Source organism: Portunus trituberculatus, chromosome 38 (assembly GCF_017591435.1).
Source record: "Portunus trituberculatus isolate SZX2019 chromosome 38, ASM1759143v1, whole genome shotgun sequence".
NCBI classification, from domain to species: domain Eukaryota; kingdom Metazoa; phylum Arthropoda; class Malacostraca; order Decapoda; family Portunidae; genus Portunus; species Portunus trituberculatus.
In genome coordinates, this window is record NC_059292.1 from 14,456,931 (window position 1) to 14,473,189 (window position 16,259).

At 38.5% G+C, this 16,259-nt stretch overlaps 1 protein-coding gene across 4 annotated transcripts in view; it reads right to left on the reverse strand.

The window, feature by feature from the left end:
- The window catches only part of LOC123514669, an 84,237-nt gene that overhangs the window by 39,816 nt on the left and 28,162 nt on the right, over positions 1–16,259 (reverse strand). For all 4 annotated transcript variants that reach the window (XM_045272701.1, XM_045272700.1, XM_045272703.1 and 1 more), the window contains exons 3-4: positions 631–760; positions 226–382 (exon numbers count right to left, since the gene is read on the reverse strand). In XM_045272701.1, coding sequence (XP_045128636.1) covers positions 226–382; positions 631–760 — 287 coding nt within the window. The remainder of the gene's footprint in view (positions 1–225; positions 383–630; positions 761–16,259) is intronic.

Genomic DNA, 16,259 nt, shown 5'->3' on the forward strand with positions numbered 1-16,259 from the left:
CAGGATGCCTGTTGCTACTGTGTACCTTTTAAAAGCAACTAATATATGGCATCACAACAGGGACAAAAAGCACAATCACATAGATCCTTCAGTAATGATGAGCAAGTAATGTAACTTCTTATTCATGATTCAAAGGATAACAAGAAAGAACAAAGCAGAAAAAAGTTTCTATGGAAGAGAAAATACACATACATACTATTAAAATAATACTATGATAAAAGTTACCTGAAAAGTAGACAGCACCACCTCATTCTCTGAGGCATTGACAGTGCCAACATTTTCAACAATTTCTGTTAATTCAGACACAAACTTTGCATCATAAACTCCTCTCTCCTCCCAGATGTTGAAGATACGGATAATCTTTGGCCGGATCTTCTCATCTCTGTAAATGAAAGTTCATGTCATACATACAAGGTGGGGCCATCAAAAGAGGAACCAAACTACTTAGAGTATACCTATACATTTTCTCCCAGTATGTAGTATATCCTTTCTTAGCATGAAAAGGTATCTGATAAGCTGTTACAATTTATCATAATGAATTATTCCTGGAGAGAGAGAGAGAGAGAGAGAGAGAGAGAGAGAGAGAGAGAGAGAGAGAGAGAGAGAGAGAGAAATATTATGCAAATGTACCTGACTAGAGGTGCTGCCTCCTTGATGGCTGTAGCAAAGTGCTGCACTAGGTCTTGTATCTTCTTTCTCCTGCTGTTTTGCACTATGTCATTGCACACGTAAAAAAGAGTCAGCCGATGGGGCACCTTTGCTGTGTGGAGGAAAAATGGTTTTGTCAAATGAAGGTGAAAACAGTAGCTCAGATATTTATTCAAAATGGTTCACTTCTTGGTAATGATACTACTGTTAGGCTTGTTCCAAATTATATTGGGCCTGTTTCATTATAACAGCAGTAGTTTGAATATCACCACCATAAATATATATGATTGTGCACACATGCATACACCCCCTACCCCCACACACACACAAAAAAAAAAAAAAAAATATATATATAAATAAAATAAAATAAATAAAATAAATAAATAATAAATAAATAAATAAGTAAAAAAATAAAATAAACAAAATAAGAATAAATAAAAAATAAGTAAATAAAATAAATAAATAAATAAATAAATAAGAAGCTATGCTATTGAAGACTTCAAGTCTATCTACTGTTATCCCTTGAAAGTTGTGATTTCAAAACTACAGTTTTGATCATTCAAGGGTATAATATTATAAACAACAAAATATCAAATTTTTTGTGTTGGCTACAATAGTTACATCTTCCTATGCACTTGACCAAATGTGGCCCAATGCCTAGCATCAGACTCACAGTTGCCACAGTAGCCTGCTATGAACAGCACTCAAGAGGATATGGAAGTACGTAAATGTTTTGATTTAAATACTTAATAAAAGTGATCATGTGTTTAAACAAGGGCAGCAATAATTCATATCAGGTTTGAAATCAGTGGGGTTCTGTTATTAATGTCCTCTGACTTCAGTAGACAGTAGTATATCTAAAGTTTGTGCAAAGAACGTCACACAAGAAATATCCATGATAACATTTACAGCAGGTAAACACATTGGGATGACCATGATGACCACTAAAGTCTAAATAACAATGATTACATTAATATTACATTAGCAAGGCATCTATTTTCTAAACCAAAGCTAACAGTTTTCATACCAATTGCCACTTCATACTACAGCTACCTACGTAGCGATCACAGTCTAGTGTGCAAACGAACTTTTCATTGGATTTATGACAAGGGAATAACACTGCACCTATGAAATCCATCACCTTTTAGAGAACAAGAATGTATGTAGGCATGGGTGAACTGGTGTCCAGCATAGCAAAATCTCTTTATTTTAGATTATTTATTTATTTCTAAGTAACAGCCTATCTCAAAAGATTATAGTAGGGTATCAACAAAAAATTACTTTAATGTCTGCATCATACTATTCCACAAAAACAATGACAAAAGTTGACAGTCTTCAGAAAGTTGACAAAAAAGTGATAATGAAGCTGCCTTTAGTGGTAATGCAACTAACAACAAAGGCAATACATTTTGTTTGTTGTGCTGCCTTTATTCGTAAAGTGGAGCACCCATGACATGATTTCTGTTGACCAAAGAACATCTTGTGTTGTAACTCCCCACATCTTCATGGAAGATGATAATTAAATCTTTTCTGTTGCCCTAGACATGTTAAAAGCTTTTAACCCCTTCAGTACTGGGACACATTTTTACCTTGAGATTGGTGTGCGACTAGGCCATTTCATTAACACTACGAAGGGTCTAAGGAGGTCAGAAGATTAATGGCCACAGTCTTCACTATTTCAACCCCCACATAAGTTTCTGAAGCTGTATAAAATCACCAAATAGTAAGCAGGATGAATATGGAAATGCATCACGGTACTCAAGGGACTAATAGAGTATGACTAATCTTTGATTTCTAAACTATCCTCCATTTAGTCCATTCATCTATCTGTCCTTTTTCAATCTTATGACTGTTCCAACATTGAAGTAGTAGATGTTTACTGGTCATCTTTTAACTTCTACAGCAGTTCACACTGCTCTGTCCTATCATCCATTCCTTTTGTCTTCATAAATTCCTAATAATCTATTATCCACTTTTGAATTATGAATGTTCTATATCAGTAAACAGTCAGGAAGAATTCCTAGAGGGCAACATAAACCCTGTGTAGTTCAATGTATGTACCTGACTTGAACCCTCTATTCCATCTCTTCAATGACACTCAAAAGTCTTCCTCCTCTACAATAAGTACTCAAACCCTATATCTCATCTCTTGCCAACACTCAATGTTTTTCCTCCCTCCTTTACACAAGTGTTACACTCACACTTATGTGGATGATTTCATAATGAAGAGATATTGAACTCAGGAAGCTTTACCAAGCAGGATACCTAATCAGTTTATTTTGTCTCATCAATTAACTCCAATTGCAGAGCGAATCCAATGACAAAGAAACTCTGAAAATACTTGCTTGACTCTGCTTTCCAGACTTCCATGTATAAACTTCAATAAAATTGTTATCCACATTTCAAATGTAATTTTTCCATTTCAACTCTTCATTTATAATTTGCTATTATTTTCTTTTAAGGAAAGCAGCATTAAAGTGAACCATTTCCTTTCCAAATCTGCATCTCTTAGCTAGGCTTCCTTGTATTCAACTAGTGGTTTTGTACAGGGCTCAAGCCAAAGCACATTTTGCCGTCATCATATCCATATTAATCCAATTTCTCTTTAAATATTTAAACATTCTCTTTAAACAGTTTGCTACAACCATCCCTTCCAAATAATTCCAGAATTCACTAGTTCAATACAGGAAACTATTTCTTGATGTCACTTGAACATCAACTCTTATTTTCTTCCCATGTCTCCTTGGAGGTCTCTCTCCCTCCTCCATCTGCAGTACAAAGTCATTTATGTCTATTTTTCTAATATAGTTTACTAATTTATACATTGTTATCAGGACTCCTTCCTCTTCTCTCTTGTAATATTGGTAATCTCAAGTCCTTCTTCATAGCTTAACTTGCAAACTAATGGGCATTTTTGTTAGGTTGCATTTTTCTTAAACTTGTAAAACTTAAAAAAAAAAAAATAAATAAAAAAAAAATAAATAAAATAAATAAATAAATAAATATATTGTTTACTATACTATACAGTCAAGTCTTGATTAGCATGAGGTTGAATAACACAATTTTTATTTAATGCAACTTGACATATAACGAGATAAAATTAAATAATGCAATTTACTTGATTTAATGTGGTTTAACTCAACTTGATAACATCACGTGCATCAATGCTGCTTCTCCAGCCTGAGTTGCTCTTGGCCGTATTCTTAAATAATACCTTCCACCTTCTTCAGTTGAAGGACACCATCCAGTAGAAATTGGTATTCTTAAGAACTGCCGTGGTACAGTGGAACCATGCGCGCTTTGGGGTCCGAGGGGTCTCCAAGTGCACGGGTTCGAATCCTGTCCACGGTCTGAGTGTAGGTTGGGCTTCCTCACTCGGGGCAATAGTTTCCTAGCGGGTGGGCTTTGAGGTAGGAGGTACCCCAAAAACTTATCGCCTTTAGCCCATAAATTCTCGTGAAAAGCCCACTTGGTATAAAAAAAAGGAAAAACATTTGCTGCCTTTCCACAGCTTTGGAAGGCAACAATCAGGCAGGATTTACCTTCACTATGAAGGTGAACTAAGACCCATGTCTTCGTCATTACTTTCATGTAAATTTTATCTAAACTATTATTTTTACTTTTTTGTGAACTAATTGATTTTAAAACAGAAATATATAGGTTATTGTTCAAACAGCCTACTTAACAAAAATTGTGATTGAAACTATTCCCAGGAACATCATCATCATTGTTGCCGCCACGTTTCAATCACTGCATCTCCATCTCCCAAGTTTTCTATTAGAATTCTACTTAGCCTACAATCAGTTCTGTCTTTATCACTTGATAAGTACCCATTGATGTAGATATCCAATGGACTGTCCTTCCCATAGCCTCCACAGTTGAAGGTGGTGGTAATTCTCTCCCATTTTAAGGCCACTATACAACCATATGTGCTTCTATTTAGAGCACTTTTTCCTGGCTCACCAAGTCGACTACACTGCAGCAATAATAGGGCTGGTTTTCTTTGTAAAATTTTCCATTTTGCCTTTGGTTGGATGGTGAGGCAGGTCTCTGGACTTCAGCTTAGATGATAGTAAACAAACAATGCTACCAACCACCACCAAATCATACTAAGTTTGTCAAACATATTAATAATAAATGTATGAATATGGGATAATGTTTCTGCCATATAAAATCATATGACAAATTATGTTGAATCAATAATTTTCTAATTTCCTGGACAAGAAAGATACAGAGATGAGAATGTGTATTTTAATTGTTTCTGTGACCTAGTGATGTATTAATAGTTTTTTAAAGCCTGAGTAACAAAATCCCCAAAATAGGCAGACTTTCCCAGTGGCCAGGAACATAACCTACCCCTCTATTACCACTTTTTCTATGGGAAACTTGTTTGAATAATGTGACATTTCCAGGAATATAATCCTCGAGTTAATCAAGAGCTGACTGTGTATCATTCTCATGCTACGAATGGAAGTCTGGCTCCCGTACAATTTTGACTCTTGGATTTTTTCCCTCTTCTAAGAGCTCAAGATATCAGACTAGATATGTGTAATTTTATTTTTATACATTTCTAAAGCTTTTTTTCTTCTCACTTTTACATACACATCCACAACTATATAGTGTGTAATAAGTAAGTACTTCTTTATATTACAAGTACCTATAAATAAACAAGTACTTCACATTTAACAAAATGGTTGGATGTACATCTGGCAACACCACATATTTCAAGGCTGTATCTAATATTCCTGCAGTTCTCAAAGAGTAGAACATAGTAATTTTCCAACTTTTAGTTTCCTTTTTTCATTTACTGTATTTGATGCATGGGCATTTCAGTAGGGCAAATTCAGGAAAAAACTTTTTTTAGTGCATTTAAGCATATACTGTTGAAAGCACCTAGCAGCACATTATATAAGCAGAAAACAATGCTGCAAAAGCAATGACATCCTCAAGTTCTGGACAACGTTATGCTTGGCAATGAAGGTTATGTTTATCTTTCCTTATGCTCTTCACTTTGTCTTCTTGCTATCACCAGACACACACAATATTTTTTATAGGTGGTTGGCTAAAGGCCTTTACTGCTGCTCTATTGAAATGCTCCTTGGCATAATCTGCCACTTGTAGATTGTAGGAGGTTATGTAGCTCACTCTTTTTCCGGCACTGTCTTAATAAAGTGGTCCTTTCTGCTCTCCTCGTTTCCCAGCTTCCCCTTCACAGCTTACTTTCACTCAGCTGATGGGATGTGGGAATGAAAATACAATAACCAAAACCAACCTAACCATAACTTTAACCTAACCTAACCTAACCATGCTGTTAGTTAGACAGGTGTATGTCACATGAACTAGGTTATGTTAAAGTTATGGTTAGGTTGGTTTTGGTTATTGTATTTTCATTCCCAAGTAATGTCAGCTGAGTGAAAGAGCTGCGAAGGGAGGCCAGGAGAGCTGGAAAGGCCACCTTTTCCTACTGCTGCCATAATGGTGAAGGTGTTGATGTGTTTTCTTATGATAGGATCGGATCGAATGTAGAGTCAGGGGGATAGTCTTTGCAATGGCCCCCCTGAAATTGTTTTATTTTGTCACTGGTTCATTTACTTTCTCCTTTTTTTTCACAAGGAACTTTTATCTATTTTCTTTTTTTCTTTCAATATCAACTTTTTGATCATAAACTTAGTGTTAGTTGTCACTGTCAGATGGCATTATGTCAGGCTTCTGATCAGCTGATATTTATAGACTTGTGTCGCAGCCTCACAGGCTAGATTGCTTTAATTTTTATGAAAATGAGTTTTTAAAGTAATAATACTGGTAATAATAATAATACCAGCAATAAGATAACAATGCATGCAGTTAGGGTAGTTAGAGAACTGATCATGAGTTAGGTTAGTGGGCATCAGGGGGAAGATAAGCCTAAGGGAAGTCTCAACTTCGTATGCCAAATTTTTGGAAAAAGGTGCATCCTATATGCTGCCAAACATGGTACTCTGGTCTTGTTTCCTATTTCTCATGTTTCCTAGGAGAAAGTGACCTCCATTTATGAGATGATTTCTGGGGACCATGTGTAGCTATTCCACAACAATTTCACTGTGCCAAAAGGACAGCCTGAGGGAGCACAGGTGGGCTTCTATATGAAAGGAGGCGAAGGTGATAACTGCACACAAAAAAACTCAGTCTGAGCCCAGCAACTACAGATTCATCTCCCTGCTCTTCATGGTGGGCAAGCTGTGGAGCAGGTGGTGGTGGATGTCATCTGTCATCACCTGAGTGAGCACCACCTCCTCTCAGGCAGTTTGGCTTCCGGCCTGGCCACTCAACAGCGGACCTCCTCACCCTACTCTCCCAAGGCTGGCAGGATGCCCTGGATGAAGGCCTGAATACTCTTGTGGTGGCCCTGGACATTGCTGGGGCCTTTGATAGGGTCTGGCAAGCAGGGCTTATGGAAAAGCTCCATGCCAAGGGTATTCAGGGGAACCTCCTCGCGCTGCTTGAGGAATACCTCCAATGAGAACCCTGAGTGGTCATCAACGGGCAGACATCCCAGCCATCACCTACACAGGACTCAGTTCCACAGGGCTCAGTGTTGGGCCCAATCCTGTGGAACATATACATCAACGATCTCCTGCAGCAAATACCGATGCTACTTGCCTAAGCCGATGACTGCAATTTCTCCCGCTCCTATTGTTGCTCCGATAGCCAGTGCACCATCAGGGAGGTAAATAGGCAGCTCAGGCTAGTGGTGAAATGGGGAGAGACTTAGTAGGTCGGCTTTGCCCCAGAGAAGATGCAGGCCATGATAATCTCACAATCCCCAGCTGCCTCCCCGGCCATTTCAGGACGCCTGTGCTTTGGAGGCCAGACACTCCTCATCCAGGAACACATCAAGGTGCTGGGAGTGACAGTGGACTGTGGCCTGTGCTTCGACCTCCATGTTGCTGCTGTTGCCCACCAGGCCTCCCTGCGTGTCTCTGCCCTGCATCGGATGGTGGGAAGCCTCAACTCCCAGGGCATCTTCACACTATACAAGGCTCAGATACGACCTTGTATGGAGTACAGTGCCTTGTCCTGGATCAGATACAACCTTGTATGGAGTACAGTGCCTTGTCCTGGATGTCGAGTGCTGCCACCCACTTGCAGAGACTGGATGCCATGCAATGGTATGTTCTGCGGCTTGTGGAGAGGGACAGATAGCAGCAGAAGGAGCAGACTGGAGTTATGTCGCTGGAGCATCGGCGAGTCTGTCAACGCTGGTGGTCCAGCATGAGGCCCGGATGCTGGAGGTACCTCATCTCAGCGCACTGAGGATTACATCGCAGGCTGTCTAGAGGGAGACTAAGACAGCCACCTTCAGTGACATGCTGGTGCAGGTGCCTTGATCTCACTTGAGGCAGCACCAGTGCTCCTACACAGCCAGAACAGCAAGACTGTGGAACTCGTTCATGGCGGCCACAAGTGACACACAAACGTCAATACAACAAAACAAACAGCTGTTCATAAGGAATGCTTGTCACAAGATGGCAGCAATGAGCAGTCAACCATGATCGTTTCGTTACAAAATGATCATGTTTTTAGCTTTTGTATCAGTAAAATATTCTATACTATAAACTACGATATTTGTGTAGGTACGTTGTTGTACCTACTTACTATAGAGTGTCAGTCTCCTGCACAACATGGCGGAGGAAGAGGCGTCTCTGAGCCATGAGACCTGTCTGGCATCCCTGAGTCGCTTGCCTATGAAATACTCACATCACCCTTGAACACATTCCTTTTGGGATGGCATCCCTGAGTCGCTTGACTATGAAATACTCACATCACCCTTGAACACATTCCTTTTGGGAGTATGTGCAGTCCCCATGAGTAGCAGGACTGTAGGTGGTAGGACACTTACCATTAGAATCTCAAAAGTAAATATTTGCCTGATACAATGGTGAAACAGGTGAGTACAGAGAAAAAGTAAAAACTGACAGTTTGTTTAATTAAGTTGAAATACTTGATGTTGGTGGTGTTTTCAATCTGTTTGAGTTGTTTTATTGATTTTACTGTAGATAAAACTTAATTTACAACCAAATACTTAGTAACTTTGGGCCAGGCAAAGAAATGGTTTAGAGGGGTCAACTCATCTGCAAGGTAAACCTATAGTAGTACAACATTTGGGCCCAAATTATAGAGGTCGACTTATGTGCCAGATGAACTTACAAGCCGCAGTATAAGGTACTGTTAGGTAAGTTTTAATGTTAGGTTAACTTAGATTAACTTTGTTTAGGTTTAGTTCATCAGGGAAACCAAAAAAAAACTAAATTTTGCAGTTCCTCAAAAAGTTTGAGGAGACAAACTACCATATTTGGCAAATGAAGGACTCGTTTGCGTTATGTGGACTTTTTTTAATTAGCTGGATCAGTGCCTACACCATTTTTATAGTCCAGAAAAACGAGGGTTGTAGTTTTACAGGGCCTGGGCTTTATGCTCGTGTGGCCCCATCTCCATATCTACACTTATCCAATCTTACTTTAAAAGTATGCACACTCGTTGCAGACACTACTTCTTCATTTAAACTGTTCCACGTCTCAATACATCTCTGCAGGAAACTATATTTTTTAATATCTCTCTGACATCTTCCTTTTCTCAGCTTTTTACTATGCTATCTTGTTCTTCAGATGTCATATTCTTCTCTCAGGATCAGTTTCTCATTATCCACTTGGTCCATTCCGTTGATCAATTTATAAACTTGTATCATGTCTCCTCTCTCCCTTCTTTGTTCCAGGGTTGGTAGATCCATAGCCTTTAGTCTCTTCTCATATGTCATCCCTTTAATTAAAATTCTGGAACCATTCTTGTAGCTATTTTTTGTAGCCTCTCCAATTTCCTTATGTGTTTCTTTTTTATGAGGGGTCCACTCTACTCCTGCATATTCCAATCTGGGTCTTATTATAGCACTTATCAATTTCTTCATCATTTCTTTGTCCATGTAGTGAAATGCTACTCCAATATTCCTTAGCAAATTATATGTTTCTCTAAAAATTCTATCAATATGGCTTACTGGTTGATTGTTTTCTTCCATCGTCACTCCTAAGTTCTTTTCCTTTTTAACTTTCTCCAGTTCTACTCCATCTCCCATCTTATAGATTCCCACAGGTTGTCTTTCACTCTTTCCCATTTCCATGACATGGCTTTTGTTCACATTGAATTCCATTTCCCACTTCTTACTCCATTCCCAGATCTTATTTAGGTCTTCTTGCAGTATTTCACAATCCTCCTTTTGCTTTATAACTCTGCACAGTTTCGTATCATCTGCAAACAGATTTATGTAGCAGTTCACTCCTTCTGGCATGTCGTTAATATAAATGAGGAAAAGTATTGGTGCCAATACTGACCCCTGTGGCACTCCGCTTTCTACTGCTCTCCACTTGGACTTCATATCTTTAACTACAGTCATTATTTCTCTCCCCCTCAAATAATTTTCTATCTATCTCAATGTGCTTCCTTTTAAGCCACCCTTCTCCTCTAACTTCCATAGTAATCTTGCATGTGGCACTTTGTCAAATGCCTTTTTTAAATCCAAATAAATACAGTCAACCCATCCCTCTCTCTCTTGTACTCTATCAACTATTCTAGAATAGAAACTCAATAAATTAGTTACACAAGACGTCTTTTTCTAAAACCAAATTGGCTATTTGATATTAATTTGTTGTCTTCAAGGAATTCGATCCATTGTGTGTGTGTGTGTGTGTGTGTGTGTGTGTGTGTGTGTGTGTGTGTGTGTGTGTGTGTGTGTGTGTGTGTGTGTGTGTGTGTGTGTGTGTGTAATTCACTGTTTGATCTGCTGCAGTCTCTGACGAGACAGCCAGACGTTACGGAACAAGCTCAGAGCTCATTATTTCTGATCTTGGGATAGGTCTGAGACCAGGCACACACCACACACCGGGACAACAAGGTCACAACTCCTCGATTTACATCCCGTACCTACTCACTGCTTGGTGAACAGGGGCTACACGTGAAAGGAGACACACCCAAATATCTCCACCCAGCCGGGGAATCTAACCCCGGTCATCTGGCTTGTGAAGCCAGCGCTCTAACCACTGAGCTACCGTGCCGTGTGTGTGTGTGTGTGTGTGTGTGTGTGTGTGTGTGTGTGTGTGTGTGTGTGTGTGTGTGTGTATTTACCTAGTTGTAGTTTTACAGGGCCTGGGCTTTATGCTCGTGTGGTCCCGTCTCCATATCAACATTTATCCAATTTTTCTTTAAAACTATGTACACTTTTTGCTGACACCACTTCCTCACACAAACTGTTCCAAGTCTCAACACATCTTTGCGGGAAACAAAATTTTTTAACATCTCTCAGACATCTTCCCTTCCTCAGTTTCTTACTATGCAATCTTGTGCTTCTAATGTCATATTCTTCTCTAAGGATTAGTTTCTCATTATCCACTTGATCCATTCCATTAATCAATTTATAAACTTGTATCAGATCCCCTCTCTCTCTTCTCTGTTCCAGGGTTGGTAGATCCATAGCTTTTAGTCTCTCCTCATATGTCATCCCTTTAAATTCTGGAACCATTCTTGTAGCCATTTTTTGTAGTCTCTCCAATTTCCTTATGTGTTTCTTTTTATGGGGAGTCCACACAACTCCTGCATATTCCAATCTAGGTCTTATTTTAGTACTTATCAATTTCTTCATCATTTCTTTGTCCATATAGTGAAATGCTAATCCAATATTTCTTAGCAAATTATACGTCTCTCTGAAAATTCTATCAATATGGCTTACTGGTTGATTGTTTTCTTCCATTGTCACTCCCAAGTCCTTTTCCTTTTTTACTTTTTCTAGTTCTACTCCATCTCCCATCTTATAGATTCCCACTGGTTGTCTTTCACTTTTCCCATTTCCATGACATGGCTTTTGTCCACATTGAATTCCATCTCCCATTTTTTACTCCATTTCCAGATCTTGTTTAAGTCTTCCTGTAGTATTTCACAATCCTCTTTTTGTTTAATGACTCTGCACAGTTTCGCATCGTCCGCAAACAGATTTATGTAGCTGTTCACTCCCTCTGGCATGTCGTTTATATATATGAGAAAAGTATTGGCGCCAATACTGACCCCTGTGGCACTCTGCTGTCTACTGCTCTCCACTTGGACTTCATATCTTTAACTATCGTCCTTATTTCTCTCCCCCTCAAGTAATTTTTCATCCATCTCAATGTGCTTCCTTTTAAGCCACCCTTCTCCTCTAACTTCCATAGTAATCTTTCATGTGGCACTTTATCAAACGCCTTTTTTAAATCTAAATAAATACAGTCAATCCATCCCTCTCTCTCTTGTACTTTATCAACTATTCTAGAGTAGAAACTCAATAAATTTGTTACACATGACCGACCTTTTCTAAAAACAAATTGGCTATTTCATAATAATTTGTTGTCTTCAAGAAACTCAATCCATTGCTTCTTTATTACTTTTTCACACATCTTGCATATTACACTAGTTAATGATACCGGTCTGTAATTTAAAGGTTCTTCCTTCCTTCTGCTCTTATATATGGGAACCACCTCAGCTCTGTGTATTTGCCTAGTTGTGTGTGTATTTACCTAGTTGTATTTACCTAGTTGTAGTTTTACAGGGCCTGGGCTTTATGCTCGTGTGGCCCAGTCTCCATATCTACACTTATCCAATCTTACTTTAAAAGTGTGCACACTCTTTGCAGACACTACTTCTTCATCTAAACAGTTCCACGTCTCAATACATCTCTGCGGGAAACTATATTTTTTAATATCTCTCAGACATCTTCCCTTTCTCAGCTTTTTACTATGCGATCTTGTGCTTCGGATGTCATATTCTTCTCTCAAGATCAGTTTCTCATTATCCACTTGGTCCATTCTGTTGATCAATTTATAGACTTGTATCAGGTCTCCTCTCTCCCTTCTTTGTTCCAAGGTTGGTAGATCCATAGCCTTTAGTCTCTCCTCATATGTCATCCCTTCAAGTTCTGGGACCATTCTTGTAGCCATTTTTTGTAGCCTCTCCAATTTTCTTATGTGTTTCTTTTTATGAGGGGTCCACACTACTGCATATTGCAATCTAGGTCTTATTATAGTATTTATCAATTTCTTCATCATTTCTTTGTCCATGTAGTAAAATGCTACTCCAATATTCCTCAGCAAATTATATGTTTCTCTAAAAATTCTATCAATATGGCTTACTGGTTGATTGTTTTCTTCCATCGTCACTCCTAAGTCCTTTTCCTTTTTGACTTTCTCCAGTTCTACACCATCTCCCATCTTATAGATTCCCACAGGTCGTCTTTCACTCTTCCCCATTTCCATGACATGGCTTTTGTTCACATTGAATTCCATTTCCCACTTCTTACTCCATTCCCAGATCTTATTTTACGTGTTTTTCTATATACTTCTGGATATATATTTTCATTATACTTTACACCTTGAAATATGAAGATATTTCTAAGATATGAATAGCCATCAGCAGGTGGCGCACCGATCACTTGGCTACCTGCGTCCACCCAAACATTCAATTCGTGTTGTGTATCATTGTTCATCCTTTATGCATGTATGTGTCTGTGCTCCTCAGCAATGTGTATTTTTTCTTAAGTTTTGTGAACTCAAGACCTCGTGATCATGGGTCCCAAAAGTAAAAATAAGGAGGCTGAAAAGAAGAACTTAAGAAGAGTCTCATAATGGATATGAAACACAAGATAACTGCAAAATATGACAGTGGTGCGCGTATCTGTGACTTGGCCCTATGCGCTGACACTAGTAGTAACTATAAAGTCAAACCATTGTTGGTGTACCATTCTGAGAACCCCAGGGCCTTTAACCCCTTTGCCACAAGGGCGCCCCACCTTGTGCCCCACCCAGTGTACAAGCTGAAACCTGTCGCGCGCGCTGCCACTACGCACTCAATTAACTCATGTTTTCACTCATTTTCTATGGTCCTATGTCTTTATTTTTATGTTCAACAGATAGTAGACACCTCATTGAAGGTTATGGTAGGCTTCGTTTGTTTGTGTTAGGTTCAGTTGCCTCACATTGATAGCGTAAATTTAGGTTACGTTTACGTATGTAAAAAAATATTTTATGGCCTGAATATTTCTGACATACGCTTCATTGATGTCTCTACTATATGCTGAGCAAATTAAAGATGGTAAAAAAAAAAAAATTAATTAATTAAATATAATATAAATATATATATATATATATATATATATATATATATATATATATATATATATATTTACCATCTTTTATTTTGCTCAGCATATAGTATATATATATATATATATATATATATATATATATATATATATATATATATATATATATATATATATATATATACAAGGTGCAAACCCACTTGAATGGGTGGAAGCGTGGGTTGCTGCTCGCCCGCCCTGCACACCACCCGCATCTCCCACTACACCACCAAGTACACCACCAGTGTCGCCTCACACCTTTACCCCAATTACGTAATTAGATTATGTTCTTTGCTCAACAATAATAATAATAATAACAATAATAATGCAATAATACCGTATTGTATTACCAATAGGCTATGTACTAATTTACAAAATAATAATAATATATATTATAATGCATAATTATATTATTATTATTCTTACTATTATTATTGTATTCACATTCACATGGGCGATGATGGGCTTGAGTGGCTTGGTGAGGAGGGGAGGGAGGGAGGATTAGTGGGTGCCAGTGCTACTGGGATCTGGCTGTTGCTCCCATGGCTTGGGCTTGGGCCCACCCCTGGTCAACCACAGGCTCTACATCATCGCCTATGTCATCATCTGTGTCATAATCAGTCACTCTCACAACTATCATCACTATCCTCACTATCTCCTGGCACATATTCCGGGTCAGAGTCTGACGCTTGGTCAGACATGGCAAGTTAGTAGGGCAAAAAATACTATGGCAGTAAAATCCTCCGTACGCGTGCTCAGTAAGGCAAAAACAATACTGAATGCATAGCAGGACATAATGAGTGGCTAATGAGCGATGATGTGTCATATGGCGTCACACCTATCTCAATGCCCATTAGCTAGAGGGGTATTGTAGGTGGAGTCATGCATGACTCACGTACATCCCATGGTAGCATACAAGCCAAAGAAACAAAGAAACGAAATAATACAAGCATGTACTTGCCCCTATATGATTGTAAGGCACGATATCGTACACGCGTACGAGGGCCCATACCTCATACACGCGTACGAGCTTGTATTTAAAGGGTTAAAGCATATAAGGTGTTAAAAGAGAAACTCCAGTTCATGTGGCATGCCAATAGTAAGGCATGGGTAATTTGCCAATTCCTCCTCCCTACTACATATACGAAGTTCTGTTACAGCGTCGGTAAGTACAAATGCATGTTTAACATGCATTTCGCTCGCGCTAACTCGGCAAGTTTGGCGAGAAACACACAAAATATCCTGTATTCACATACTGATTACACTTGGAAATTCAATAAATGAGTGGGTACAAATGGTGTTCTACCTAAAAACAACTCTTCCTCTTTGCAATGCAAAAAAACAGAAGTCTCTAGATGCTATGGTTAACAAAATATCACAGGTCAAATGAGGTAGTATCATCGGTTTATGTGGCCTTGCGTTCGATCAGGTTCAGCAGCCTTGGCTAGAGCGATAGAGAATGGGCCCCTTGTATCTCTCTCTCTCTCTCTTGTCGCCTGTTCTGATACCGCTCTCATTTAAGAGTTGTGTCCCTGCAACATGGCAAGAGGTGATGAATGTTGCCAGCTCACAAGCAAATTAAATGGGAAGAAAATAGCCAAAACATAGCCCAAAAACGCCTAAAAGTCTATCGACGTGCCCTGAGTCTTGCGTGATGAACGTCTATCGATGTGTCCCGAGTTTTCCGGATTAAGTTGTTATTTTGGGCAATAGAGTACAATCATATCATGCATACAATAAAAATTGTATTTATCTTATATCAAATCTATATTTAGTTGGTATTTAAAACATGTTAATTTTTTTCTGGGGGGGGGATAAATTCATATCATTAGAACAAATTAATTCTATTTCCATTAATTTCTATGGGAAAAATTGATTTGATATACGATTTTTTTTTATATACATTGATCGTCACAAAACTAATTAAATTCGTATGTCAAAGTAACACTGTATATACACTAAAAGTCCTTAAATCTGGAACCTTATAATCTGGAAAATTTGAAAGGCTGAGTTAAATGTGTAAAAAGTAAGAAATAATAGTAATAAATATATAACAACAATAGCCAAAACAGAACATGTCATCACCGACACTGAATAATATTTGGAGGTATTATAAGTGGTGCTTTATGTTTCTGTAGGTGATGTGCGTGCGTGTGTGTGTGTGTGTGTGTGTGTGTTGCGGAGTCCTGTTATCTGCGTGGGTTGTCCAGCTGGTGTACGCTCGACGCTGGTGACGTGATTGGCTGGTGTATGATGTTGGAGGCCTTCCTTTCTTTTTGTTTCCCTTTATCAGACATCAGTAAATGTTTTATGTTATGAAATGTGTTTTGTATTATACTTAAAATTATTTTATAAAGTGTGACATAAGTATTGTGGACTGTATACATATTATGTGGGGTACAATACAGTACAATCACTCAAA